Source organism: Paroedura picta, chromosome 17 (genome assembly GCF_049243985.1).
Source record: "Paroedura picta isolate Pp20150507F chromosome 17, Ppicta_v3.0, whole genome shotgun sequence".
In the NCBI taxonomy this organism is placed as follows: domain Eukaryota; kingdom Metazoa; phylum Chordata; class Lepidosauria; order Squamata; family Gekkonidae; genus Paroedura; species Paroedura picta.
This window is the reverse complement of record NC_135385.1, coordinates 24,279,878-24,293,347: the sequence shown is the minus strand read 5'-3', so window position 1 is coordinate 24,293,347 and position 13,470 is coordinate 24,279,878. Positions and strand designations below refer to the sequence as shown.

At 56.4% G+C, this 13,470-nt stretch overlaps 1 protein-coding gene across 2 annotated transcripts in view; it reads right to left on the bottom strand.

Moving 5' to 3' along the window:
- The window catches only part of RAB26 (RAB26, member RAS oncogene family), a 49,799-nt gene that overhangs the window by 9,959 nt on the left and 26,370 nt on the right, over positions 1 to 13,470 (bottom strand). For both annotated transcript variants that reach the window (XM_077317033.1, XM_077317032.1), the window contains exons 3-5: positions 6,757 to 6,798; positions 4,306 to 4,372; positions 2,245 to 2,297 (exon numbers count right to left, since the gene is read on the bottom strand). In XM_077317033.1, the coding sequence (XP_077173148.1) occupies positions 2,245 to 2,297; positions 4,306 to 4,372; positions 6,757 to 6,798 (162 nt within the window). The remainder of the gene's footprint in view (positions 1 to 2,244; positions 2,298 to 4,305; positions 4,373 to 6,756; positions 6,799 to 13,470) is intronic.

Genomic DNA, 13,470 nt, shown 5'->3' with positions numbered 1-13,470 from the left:
TACAGGGGAGCGGAACGGATTATTGCCCTCGCTGTGGGGATGTCCGCTCGGGCCCTGCCGGCGCTTCAGGAAAGGAGCACGGAGCGCAGGAGGTCGCAGGCTCAATCCCCGGCACCTCCCAAAGTAAAACCATCTCTGGAAAACAAATGTCCGGGAGTCCCTTTCTTTGGCTCACACCGCGGAGCGCAGCTGCCAACCAGAGTGGGCAATTCCACGCTAGACGGACCACAAAGGCCGTTGCCCACGAGGACAGCTGCACTCGGCACCCGAGGGGTCGATTCGGCGGGTCCGTTCCCAAGCGCACCGGATTCTGTTCCCAGGAGGGCACAAAAGAGCGCCAGGGGGTGTTCCCGCCGCAATTGGCACCATTAGTGCTCTGAGTCCGGGAAGGACGATAAGCCGCAAGGCTGCTTCACGCACGGCTGGGCAGGAACTGACTTCACCAGGGCTACGAAAACCGGGAATCGCTTCAGCCGTCCTGCAACGGCCCCGGGCAAGCCACACTGGGGTTTTGGAAAGAAGGCACCCATCCAGCCCTCTCCCCCAGTTCCCCTTTTCCACTTTAGGGGGTACAGCACAGGGGAGCGCCCATCGGAGGGTCCCGAGGCAAAAATATTAATCCCTAAACTCCAAGACGATGGATGCCTGCTATGGTTATCTTGGGGCTGCACTACTGCAATGCCGCCTCCTTGGGTCTGCCCTTAGAGCGAACTCAGGGGGAGCGAAGCTGCAGCCTGGTTATGTCTTGTACCCCACGGGTGGGGGGGCCACCTCACTTGCCCAGTTGGAAAGGGACCTGCAGCATTCAAGACCCACAAGCCACCCGGCCGGCAGCCATCAACGCCGAACTAGCGACGGAAGCTGGACCGGCAAAGACCACCGCCACGACCTCTCGAGTCCTTGCAGGACAGGAGCGTGAGGAAGCTGCCCACGGGTCCGGGGAGAGGGAAAGAGCCGAGAAAGGCGCTCCTCCGGGAGGGTAAACTTCCATTCGAGAGCTGAAAAATATTTAAGCCAGCAGATGTCTAATGCTTTATTTTTATTTGAGCAGGGAGGGAGCGCTGTAATTATTAGTCCCCTTTGACAAACATCTAGCATCCTCTTCACAAACAGAGCCGCCGCGCAGCGCCAGGGAAATCTGCATAATGAAATGCCGGCAGATGATCAACGGCAGAGCGCCTGGGCTCCCGGCCCGAGAGAGGCTGACGCGGGAAGGACAGAAAGCTCACCGGGAGGGAGGGAGGGGCCGTCCGCCAAGGGCCCCAGGAGAGCCCGCCTGCATGGTGGCCGCGCTGCTTGGCCCGCCTCCGGGGGGCATCGTGCCTGAGCCGGCAGGCAGGCCGGACCCCAAAGCGGAGAGTGGAGGCGGCCTGAATTTTCACAACAGGAATGCAGGGCCTGCCTCCTTCCCAGGGGGTTTCTCCAGCATCAATCAGATCTCTCTGAATTGCACAGGGATGCCCTCATTCCGCTGGATCCAGAACTGGACACGCCGACACTCGAACCCAGGACCCTGAGCATGCAGCACAGGAGCTCCCGCTCCTTTCCGCGGTCCTGCCCTTTATGCCGTTCTGCTGCCTCTCCCACGCCAGCCAGGAAATTGGGCTGTAACCCCACCCCCACGCCATGCATGCCCGAAGCAGGTGTCTGGACCGAGGAAGACCCGGCACGCTTCCCCTGAAGCAGCAGACCGGTTTCCAGATGTGAGAACCAGTTCAGTGCCCCTCCAAGGCTTGTTCCAGAGAAGCAGGCCTGCCCGCGGATTATTTCTTCCCTTCTTCCCTTCCTTCCTTATCTAATTTGTTTTGTCGGCCTCAATCCTAACAAGGGGGAACCAAAAGAACGCTGGTGGTTTTTAAACCAGTTAGCAGCTCCCAAACAACTATCGGAAGCCAGGAAAGGAAGTGCTGAACCTCGCTGCCCCAAGGGGGTGATCTGCTATTTGAACAGCCCCCCAGGAGAGGAAATGAGCCCTTGGGGGGGGGGGAGGGACCACATTGGCTTTTCTGTCTCTCCTTCCAGGCGCTGCTCAAATGGGAGAAGCTGGGGGTCAAAATCGACGGGGAAATCTGTGACTTGAGCTGCTGGTGCCTCCTGTTAGAGACCAAGGGCCCCCCTCCCCTCCCCTTCCTGCCCTTCCCCACCAGCCCCCCCCCCCTCCAGCATCCAGTCTTAAAGTGCAGGGATGTTTTGTGGCTCTGCTCCCAAGCCCCCACTGAAAGCCATTCCAGGTTGCAGAGTTACCTGTATATTGTCGAAGGACGCCCGGTTTGTGACATCGTAGAGGAGCAGTAAAGCTGAGACAGAAAAATGAAAATATTTTAGTGCGTGCTTTGAAAAAGACCACCCCACAGGACCCCCACGCTGTCCTAAACCTGCTGTTCGGTTGTGTAAAACAGCTCGTGTTTCGTGACTGTTGCCAACAGGAGAAGATTTCCCAACGACTTCAAGCCCCCATCCCCCCCCCCTGTGAATCTCCTTGGGTCTGGATTACAGCCCTGGAACAAGGGCCACGAATCCTCTTCCCCTGGGAGGAGTCTCCCCACCTGACTGGGAGCATCCAGGAAACGGCTGTTCCTCTCGCTTCTGAGAAAAACCACAAAAGCCCAAGCAAGAAGTTGAGCGGAAGCCACGCCTGAGAACTACCGGGAAGCCTCTCCCGGCCACAAGGACAGCATCTGCAGCGACTAGCAGCAGCTGAACACAACGCTCTCTCGAACCCTTGATTTCCCCTCCCGGAGAAGCAATTCTAAGGGCCGTGTCTCGTCCGGAAAACGCTGCTGTCCGTCTGCCCCGGAGGCCTATCCAGAGAGGCCTCCCGTCCTGCCAAAACGGATAACTCTGTGGAATAAATGGGCCTCCCTGACACTCCGAGGGACGGCTCTGCCAGGGAAGCTTAATTTCCATTTTGCAGAGAGCGAAGTGTACGTCAACGTCCGCGGACGGGGAAGGAGGAATTCGGGTTTGCTTTGGATCGACAGTTCCTAAAAGTCAACCAGGAACAACCGCGGGGCGATGTGTTAAGCCCGTGCGTCCTAAAATACGTTCTTCCTCTGTAGGTGCTTAAAACAATAAGAAAACAAACGTGGCAAGAGCTGTGCGTCCTTTCAGAGGAGGGGACTTGCAAACTGGGTCGCTGTTACCTGCGTAATAAACGGCCGGCTGCTACCGGAGGGAGGCTCTGAAGCAGCCACGTTTGAATAAGGGGCTGGGAGAAACCTCTTCGGCCTCTAACTGAGACAAATACGCGAGATCAGGCCGGACCGCAGGGCTGCGGCCATCTTGGGTGCATAAGAAATTGTTCTGGGGTATATTGGGGGGGGAGGGGGGGTTCTGGAAGCTGCTGTGATTGGTCTTGTGTGATTAGCCTTTTATTATTATTTGGCGTCCTTTTCCGTTTCTCCCCCCCGAGGTCGTCCCTGAGGCTGTGCATGAGCCGGCATGGACATGCAATTTAATTAAGAAACCAAAAAACGAGGACAGCCTAGAGGCATCTTGAAACGCCTCCCGTTCCTCCGGGCCAGCCCCCCAGGAGGACATGAGCCCCCCCCTCCCCCCGGCTGTTCAGGAGCTCTGCTTGGCACGGCCGCCCCTTCCTCTTGCTCCCAAGGAGTGACAAAGAACGAGCAAAACCCCGTCGGTTTCTCCAAAACCCCAAGGGATTCTGGGACACCCTTCTGGGACGTGTGGGTCACGCCTCCACAGGCGCTGTGCTTCCCATTGAGCCACGGTGCCTCAGGAGGGGGAGGTGTGGCTGCAAACTGCAACTTGCTGGGGAAGAGCAAGCACGGTTTGCCCGGGGACAGCCGCAGGCCAAGAACAAAACCTGCCTCTCCCTCTCTCCCCGCACCGGGGATCCGCACTCCCTGCGCCTGCAAACCTGTGAAGCTTCCAGCTCGGGTGGAAAATTTCCCCGGCCCTAATTAGTGAAGCGAGACGTCAGGCTGCCTTTGGGGGGGAGCTCCGGCCTGCATGAAAAGGCTCCCTGCAGAAGAAAGGCAGCTGCCAACCCCCCCCCCCCTCGCCCTTGACGGCTCGAAGGCCCTTTGAAGCCCCAAGGACGGAGTTCCACGCTGCCACAAAGGCAGAGCCCACCCTCACCCCCAAATGGGGGACGCAGCAATGTAAATCTCCCCAGCAGAGCAGCTCTTTCACCCACCTTCCCCTTTTCTGTTCTGCTCAATAATCCAAAAAGGAGAACGTTTGACCCAGCCCTAGATTTTAGCCACCCTGAATGTTTCCTCGGCCTCGTTCCACTCTGTGCAGAGTCAGAAAGTGCCAAGCCCAGAAAGCCCATCTCCTTACCGTGGGCATCCCGGTAGTAGGCGTGGGTGACACTCCGAAACCTCTCCTGTCCTGCCGTGTCCCAGATCTGGAAAGGGCGAGAGAGCAGAATCCATCAGGAGGCAGCCCAATTGCACAATAATGTCTCCGCCTCCATCGAGACTGCTAGAACTCAGGCAGTTAAGGAAGGAAAAGACGGGCCAAGCAGCTAGAAGGGGAAAGGCAGCTACGCAGGGCAAATTCACCCCGACCTAGAAGGTCTAGACTACCCTGGCCTTGACAGCTCTCAGAAGCTAAGCAGGGTCAGCCCTGGGAGACGGCTACACAAAGGCCGGCAATCTCTGTTTGTCTTTCTCCTTGAAAACCCTAAATGTCTGCCTGGATGGATCTTCGCACTCATTTTCACACAGATAACAATAACAACAAAATAATAATAATATTTTATTTATAACGCGCCCTTCCCCAGTGTTGGTCCTCAACCAACCTTCCAGTTGTCTGCGTTTTGCCAAAATTCTGCCTGTTCTGGCGGGTTTAATACTTTGTTAACAGAGCCCCGCACAGAGCCATTAAATTTTAAAAGCATACCGAAGGCGGGATCCAAAGCAGCACTGCGTACCCGGCTGGAAACCCTTTCCCACGCACACAAATTTAAAGAAACCGTGATGTATCACAAAACAGCTTGGGAGCTCTCCCTCTCTCTCTCTCTCTCTCTCCTTAATTTCTTGTGCAGCTTGCTAAACTGTATGAGCAAACAACACAAGTTCACAGCCATTGGGGCTCGTGGCACAATCTGTGCCCCAGATTTGGGATCCCAGCCTCATGATTCAGAGTTTCTCCTGCAAGAGCCAAGCAAGATGACAAAAATATACAGCTTAGTTATTTGTTTTTCCCCCAGCCAGAGCAGACCTCTCACTTCCAGTCCATAACCTGAAGCTTGCTAACGTTCTGTTGCTGAAAGAGTCTTCCTGAGCTGCTAGCAGGTGATTATTCAGTGACAGTTGCCATCTTCCAGGTGTAATTCTGGGCAATCTCCAGGCCGTACCTGGAGGCTGGCAGCCCTGCAAGGTGAAGGGAGGGTTCTCAAGTGCAGGCGGAAAAGAGACCAAGCTGCCGGCTGCCTGTGATCTACTACAGAAACAAGCTAGGGAACGTGACGGGAAGACCGAATGCAGCCCTGCTCTCTGAACACAGACAAAAGGTTCGGCCCATCCCCTCCGCGACCGAGGCAGCTCTCTGGAAAGAGTCCTTTTGCAATGACGAGGCCGAAGGGGCCGAATTTGAAAGATTATTCATTTTCCTAGCCCAGGGAAGGAGAGCTGCTGATAGAGACAGAGAGAGACAAAAAGTGACATGAGTAATACATTTCCCGAGCAGAGGCTGCTGGAGAGATCCCCGCTGGACCTGACACACACTCCGCAGCACGTCCTTAAACAGGGGGAATCCATCTGACGGACAGGTCATCGGGAGGCGGCTCCATCATTAGATTCGTCAGCTTTTAATAGGCGCCCTCCGGTTTGCCGTTCCCCCCTCTTAGCCCAGCAGAACAGCAATCTCTCTGCAGAGGAGACAGAACCAAACTCTCCTTCTCCCCCAGGACCCCTTACGTGCAGGGGGGAGAAAACTGCTGCCCCTCCCACTGTGGATCTATTTTAGGATCCCAAGGGTTACCAACCTTCAGGTGGGGCCTGGAGAACCCCCGGAATTACAACCCATCTCCCGGCCACACATTCCCCTTGGAAGGTGGACCCTGCAGAATTGGCATTTTTATCCCCTCCACTATGTCTTCTAACTGGAGTTGAGCCCAAACTGAGAACCTGACAACCTTATAAACTCAGCATCGTTCTAGCAAGCCCCTTGAATCGGCCCTCCTCGAAACCTCAAAACTGGAAGCCGGTAAATGTGCCTCTAATTCCTTCCCCTACCGTCTGGTTGAATATTGCTGTTTCTAATGCTGTTGGTCTAGGATTAATGAGGCTTAACTATTACTGATATTGGTTTGGGGTTTCATGTTGGTGATCTGCATTTTAAAATGTTGTAAGCCACCAGGAGCCAGCATTTGCCGGGAGTGGCGGGCTAGCAATGGAAATAAATAAATAAGCAATGAGTAAATTATGCTGTTCACTAATTTACTGCTAATTTGCTCTCCCCTATACACAGTCTACCGATTTCCTTTCCTCCGTCTGAAGAAGCGCGCTCACGAAAGTTCACACCTTGAGGAAAACTTTGTAGATCTTAAAGCTGCCCCGGATGCAAACTTTGTTCTGTTATCAGCAGACCCGCAGGGTGACCCACCTGAATCCATCTGCAGCAATAATATGTTTGGGACAGGTGTTCCGAGGCAGGCAGGTCCAAAAATCCCAGTCACGCCACGAAGCTGAGCGGGTATTTTTGGATCTGCTGCCCTCTCTTCCAACAGCCTACCTCACAGGGCCATTGTGATCACAAAGCGGGGGAAAGGCACGTGAGTCTCACCTGTAGCTTCACCTTCATACCATCCACGTTCAGGACTTTATTCTGGAAGAGAGAAAAATAGATAAATGAAATGGGGGGGGGAGGTGGTTGTTGAAGTGAGATTCACCAGCAATATTACGACACACACAAACATACCCCAGACTTAAAGGTGCCCCTTGATTCGAATTTTGTAAAATTCAGGAAAACATGGCACCCCACCTGAATCGCCCATCAATTGCAGGGAGACAAATGGCAAACAGCCAATGTATCGACTCTTACACCTCTGTGAACGGCAGACAAACCTTTGGGAGGGATCCAGGAGAGGGGGCTGAGTCTGCAGAGATGGCATCAGAGGCCACACTCACACACACACACTGTCACACACACACACCCCAGATGCATTCGCATCAGCTTTGAACTGAGACTTCAGAGGAGAATCACAGACAACTGAGCCAGCAAGAGGGGAAGCATCAGAGGCAGGGAGGGCTGCTAAGGAAATCTCGACTCAAGTGCCCAGAGCTAAGCTTCCCCCCGCCGGATGTGGGGAACGGAAAGAGATCCTGCAGACGGGGAAGGGCGAGGCCCAGGGCTTCTGCTCAGGCTGGGGTTGTGGTTGTGTGCTGTCACTGCGCAGGAGTACGGAAAGCCATAGCTTTGCAAGCACTGCAGCTTCCCTTTAAGAAAAAGAGCCAAGCTTCTAGCCCTCATGGTTTATTTATGCATTTTATTTAAAATATTTACGATCGGCATTCTCGGCAAGGAGAAAAACAAGCCTCAGGCAGATCACAACTAGTCTTTAAAAAAAATGGATTAACACATGTTTTAGAAATCCACCGCGGCCCGCCCAAAAAAGGGGGAATGGCAGAGGAAATCCCGAAGGACGGCAAAAGGGACCAACTGGGTATCCTGTGGTGAGATGTGCGGAGGGATCCCAGAGGTGCAGCCGCTGCTTCCAAAACGAAGCTCCTGACCTCACGTTGAACGTGGCTGATGCGCCCCAGTTAGGGTGATGAGTCAGGCACACGTCCGGCCATGCAGCGAGCCCAAGTGCCCAAGAAATGCCTCCCTGCTCTCCTGTCCCTGAAGAAGCCTTCGGGGCCGCCCAGAAGGGAAGGTGAACAGCTTCCAAGGGTCGTGCCGGAAGCACAGCAGCCAGGCCGTGTGCGGCCGAAGGAGGGGAAAATCTACCTGCTGCCGGGGCAGGGGGAGACCTCAGCCGCCCCCTCCCCAGGCAGACAGGCTGTTGTGGCAGGCCATGCCCCTTCACGTCCCCCAGGCCCCAAATTCCTCAACCTCTTGGATTTTTCTGCCATAGTCGTGTGCCGAGAAAGCAAGCAGAGGTTTGCAGCGAAGCACAAATGGATATATTTATGCAGCTAGGAGTCCCCCTGCCTGGCTGACTACCAGCAGCAGCTGAGCCCCTCGGTCGGGATTTAGGGGGAAGGCGGAACGCCGGAGGCCCCTCAGCGGCTGCGGGGAAACTAATTCCCGTCTCCGGGTGCCAATAAAGCTCAGGGAACGAGCGGAGAGAGGAAGAGAGCGGGCACGGACCCAGCCGGCGCCTGCCAATTTGTTCCAGAGAGAAATCAATCCCCGGGCATTGTTCTTTTCTGATTAAACACCCCGCAAGACGCCAGCCACGGCGTGAGCATGCTGATGAGCCATGATCCGTTGGGCGCCTCCGGGAAGGAGCCCAGGAAGCCACCACGGCCCCCCTGAGAAAGGTGCTCGTGGACCTCACCCCACTGGCAGGGCTGCCGCTGCCAACCTCCAGGGAGGGCCTGGAGCTCCCCAGACGTACAACGGAGGGGCCGTCCCGACAGCCTCTCCCGCAGCCGACTGAGGAAACGGCACGCAGGCTCCCAAGTAGGCCTTCCATCGGCCAGGCTTCGACCGGCCTTTAAGACGCCACACGGTCTCTCTCTCGGCCGCAGGGGCCAGGGAATGGCAGGCGTCCCAACGGAGCACTCTGCAGGACGCAGATTCGGAGTCTGAGGCACCGTTTTGGCCTCTCCTGCCCAGCCCAGCAGATGGGGAAGGCTAGATGCTTCCCTCGGCTGTCTTTCGAGACCTTCAGCAGGTGTTCTTCCCCCCCACCTTTGCATCCGAATTCATTAACACCCTTCTTCAAGCCGCCAAGAGCTCCTCTTGCTTGCAGGAAAGATTCTCAGCAGGTCCTTCATCTCATCCAGGGGGGAGGACTTCTCCGATACTATCGTGGTTCCCTCTGAGATAAGGGGGCGGGTTTTCTCAAGGGCAGCCCAGGCGAGCCCCGGACTGGAAGGACGAAATCCAAGGACAACCAGGGCCGGGACACGGTCCCCAAACATCTGTTGCCTGGCTGCCAGACCCTCCTAGCGTCTCCTGGCTGTCTTACACCATTGCCATGCAAGGAAGAGATGATAGAGTTTTGCCAAATATTTTGTGGGCACACTCCCGCGTACAACAGAGTGCCAGCTTGGTGTTACGATTAAGAGCAGCGGCTTCTTATCTAGCAAGCTGGTTAGATTCCCCGCTCCTCCACATGCAGCCAGCTGGGTGGCCTTGTGCCAGTCACAGTTCTCTGGGAGCTGTTCTCACAGGGCTCTCTCAGCCCCGCTTCCCTCACAGGGTGTCTGTTGTGGGGAGAGGAAAGGGAAGGCGATTACAAGCCGCTCTGAGCCTCCTTCGGGGAGAGAAAAGCGGGGAATCAAAGCCAACTCTTCTTGTTCAGTGGCGAATTCACCGTTTTTCTCGACTGAAGCATCCAAGACAGCACAGTTGCCTCACAGATCCAGCGGCTCCCTTCTTGTTGTTGCACAAAACAAGGCTTTGAGGACACGGGAAGAAAGGACGGGCTAAATTTACAGCCGTCAGCCGGAGAGGGAGCAGCGGCTGAAGAGTTTTAAAAATACCTTCAAAACCCACCTTCTGAACAGCAGAAACAAGGGACCCGGGGGCCGAGAGAAGGGGGGGAGAGGAAGAGAGAGAGAGCAAAAGAAGGGGGGGAGCTATTATCTCTGGTGTGGCGCATGAGCAATGCAGCCAGCAGGTCCTAAGGCTGTCCGGCTGCCAGGCGAGAGACCTCCCAAGACGGGCTGCTGCCCCCTAAGTGACTCCTGCAAATCTCACATCGACATAAGTCTTCCTCCTCCTTCTGCTCCACACGAAACTGCCTCTTCTCTCCCCATCCCCACGGCCCCCCAGCCAGGAATCTGGCCTCTGCCCCACGGCCGGCAGGGAAGGGAAGCCTGCCACACTCCGTCTGGCCTGGCTGCCGTTCCCTCCCCATCTGCCGGGCCACAGCTCCAAGGGAGAATCGCCTGTGGAAGTTTCCTCTCCGCTCCACACGCTCCACTGCGGTGAGAGCAGACGGGCTCTGCCACGGGCCTCTTCCCCCCTCCGCACACGGGGGACGTCGCCGTCAATAGCTGCGCTGGAGGAATTCTGCTGGGACTGAGTTTTTCGACTGCCGCTGAGAAGGTCCTTTCCCCAGACTGCCCGGGCGATGGGGGCTGCGTTGCACCTTCCTAAGGCCTGCCGCTTTTCAAAACACAAGCATAAAGCCGGTCGGGTCGCAAACCGGGCCAGCAGCGCATGTGCGTTGGCCGTGGGGCCCAGACGAGCAGGTTTCCAGGGGTCAGCAGGAGCCGGCCCCACCTGGATAGTCACACGAGGCTGTTGGGCTGGACTGGAGCACCTCTGAATCCCAGCCAGAGTGTGCAAAGGAGGCGTGAGCCTTCACCCACAGCTTCAGTGTGTTCTGATGTCAGGAGACCGCTTGGCAAGCCAGGACGTGGGGCTGGATCCTGCTGCTCTGCTCCTCAAGCAGGGGCTTTGGCGGAAGACCCCCCCTGCATTACAGGAATGGGCCTTCCAAAGAAGACGCGACCCACAGGCAGGCTAGTGCTGAGCACGAGAGCATCGCGTCTCGCCAGCTCCGGGGAAACAAGCTTTGGAATGCCTTCACGCCTTGGCCGGTCCCCAGCCAGAGGCTCGCTGTGGGCTTTCAACCCGGCCCCTCTTGAGCAGTCTGGTGGGTCCTCTTCAGACCCTTCCTCCTTCCGAGGCCTTCTGGAACCCTTGAAGACAGGAGAGGATGTGGTACGAGAGCCACATGGAAGGGTGAACTCAGCCACGCCGCGAAGGCAGAGCCGGAGAATGTCTTTGCCTTGAAGCCGACTGACCAGTTGCCAAGGAATGACGCCGGGGATGAGGGAGGCAGAGCTAGAAAGTGCTACAGATCCCTCCTCGCACATGCAAGAAGCTGAATTAAAGAGGGCCAGAAGACCCATCCATCAAGGTTGGTGTGGTCTGCTCAGACCAGCAGCAGCTCCCCAAGCGTCTCAGGTGGACGCCTCCCACCCCTCCTCCTGCCTGGCCCTTCAACTGGGGACGGGGCGGTGGTGGCGTTTGAACTCGGGCCCTTCTGCAAGCCACGCAGATGCTCGAACCCTGAGCCACGGTCTTCCTCCTCCTCCAAAGAACAGATCTCAGGCATGCACAGGCCTGTCAGCAAAGCCACAAACGCCGCTCACCCAAACACACCTGCTTCTCTCTGAAATAAAAATCAAGCAAGTTTCTAGCCCTCGGTTTTTCCCCTGTGAGCAAAATAGCATTCGGGAGAAGGGGGGTCCTCCTTCTAGGGACCTGCAGAAAAACAGGGAGATCGGGGGGGGGGGGCATGCTTCTCCTCGCAAGGGATCCAGGCTCAGCTGGCAGGGATTGGGAGAACTGCTCTCTGTGCACCCTGGTTGGAAAACAGATGCCCAGGCAGAGCTCTCTCTGTACCGCCGCAGACAGAATTCACATCCGCTAATTGCTTTTTCCCTTTGCATCCCCCCCCTCCACAAGCTCTCTCCAGCCTCCCCCAACATCTGCCCACACCAAATAGGGCAGATGTTCTCAGCGGCAGAATCTCCTGGAACGATCCCACCTGGAGCAAGCAGAACCAGCAATCTCGCAGAAATGGGATCCGCTGGGAGCAGGACAGGTGTGCACATCTGCCCAGGCCTCCGGGGGGGAGGGGCTGGGGCCGCTGTGATCCCTCGAGCTGCATTCCCCCCCCCTTATTTTGGGGAACTGGCTGCCTTTGGAAGGTGTGGGAGGCAGCCTCATTTCCATCGCAGAGAGATGCAGCCGAGGCACTGGAGGATGGGGAAACAGCAAACAAATGACACGGAGGGGGGAGAAGGGGGGTAAAACTGCCAGGAACGAACAACAAACGGGTGGAGGAGACAGCAAAATATGCTAGAAATACCACAGCCCAGAGCAGAGGCTGGAATTTGGGGGCACAGGTATTTCTACTTCCCGCTGCCTCAAAGACGAGAAACTTTGTGGGGGGGGGGGCTCAAACCCGTGAGCTGAAATGCTGAATCCGGGGAGTGGCTGGATGAGAAAACCTGCTTCTGTCTTGGAGGGTGGGGTGATGTCAGGCGCTGGATGACGACAGCGGGCAAAGAATAATAGGTATAAGGGCCGACAGACGCCCATTCCCGCTGTCCCTGAAGAAGCAAGCAGTGGCTCAGGAAAGAGACCACCTTGCCACGAATTCTGCTCATCTTTCAGGCCTGCCCCTCAGCCCCCCCCACCCCCCCGGAAAGGCCGTGAAGTGTCCAGGGCGGCGCTGCCTGCAGCTACGAGGGCCCTCCTCCCCAGTCGCCCGGCTGGGTTAATCCAGGCCGTTCAGGGACCTGCAGGCAGCAAGGCTTTGGGGTAAGCCTCACAGCTTTACGGGGTTTGCAGGAACATTTTATCAATCTCGCCGTGGAGACACAGACTCCCAAGGGCGAAGCCTGTTCAAGCCACACTAAACCTCCTCTTCTTTGGAATAAAAAAATGGGCACGCTCACGTTTTGGCCCCGAGGACTGAAACCGAGACAGGCGGACCTTCCTCCCAGCCACGCGCTGGATAACAAAAAGTGGTGTCTGTCGCAGTGGTGACGATTAAAAAATTAATTAGCAGCACTCCCTCCTGCTTCTGCGTTATCGCTCTCTCGAAGGTTCAGGGGAAGAGCCACGGCGGTGCAAGCATTAAGGCGCTGGACGAGGACTGCAAAGGGCTGGGTTCAAATCCTTACCAATCCCAGCTAAAATTGAGGAGGGGGGGGGGAGCCGCACACACTTCCCCAGGCGACCTCGAAGAAATGATGGGATAGAAATGGAAGACATTTTTTTAACGCTCTCACAGCAGTTGGGACTGTGCCGTTTGAAACGTCCGACTCAAAAGCATTTTGGAAACGTCAAAAGCGTTCTGCAGGGGGTTGGACTAGATGACCGTGGAGGCCCCTCCGCCTCTAAGAGTCGATGAGTCTATCTGCCACAAAAGCTTCTACCCCTCTTGCCGACCCACTCGGAGAAGCTGAGATCGTTTCTCGGACTAACGCTGAAGACGGACGTTTCCGAATCGGCCGGTCTACAACGGAACCGCAGGCCTGGATTCCAGAAGTGCCCGAGAGACCCACGAAACGGGAGATGTGGGTCTGCGTGTGCAGGCTTTCGAGGGTCAACGTCCCCTTCGTGAATCTCCTTGGGGCTGGGGAGGGAAGGAGCGCCGCCCCTCGAAAGCTTGTGGGTCTAAGATGCTACTGGAGAAGTCTAAATAACGGGGCCGTGAAACAGAGGACCCAAACAGAAACTGCCCCGCAAAACAAGAGCCCTTTGCTGGATGCGCCCACTTTTAATAGGTTCTTGGCCAGCGGGATGGACACTGCTGGGGTTGTTGTAAGGCACACGCCTGGGTGCTGTGCTGGGAGA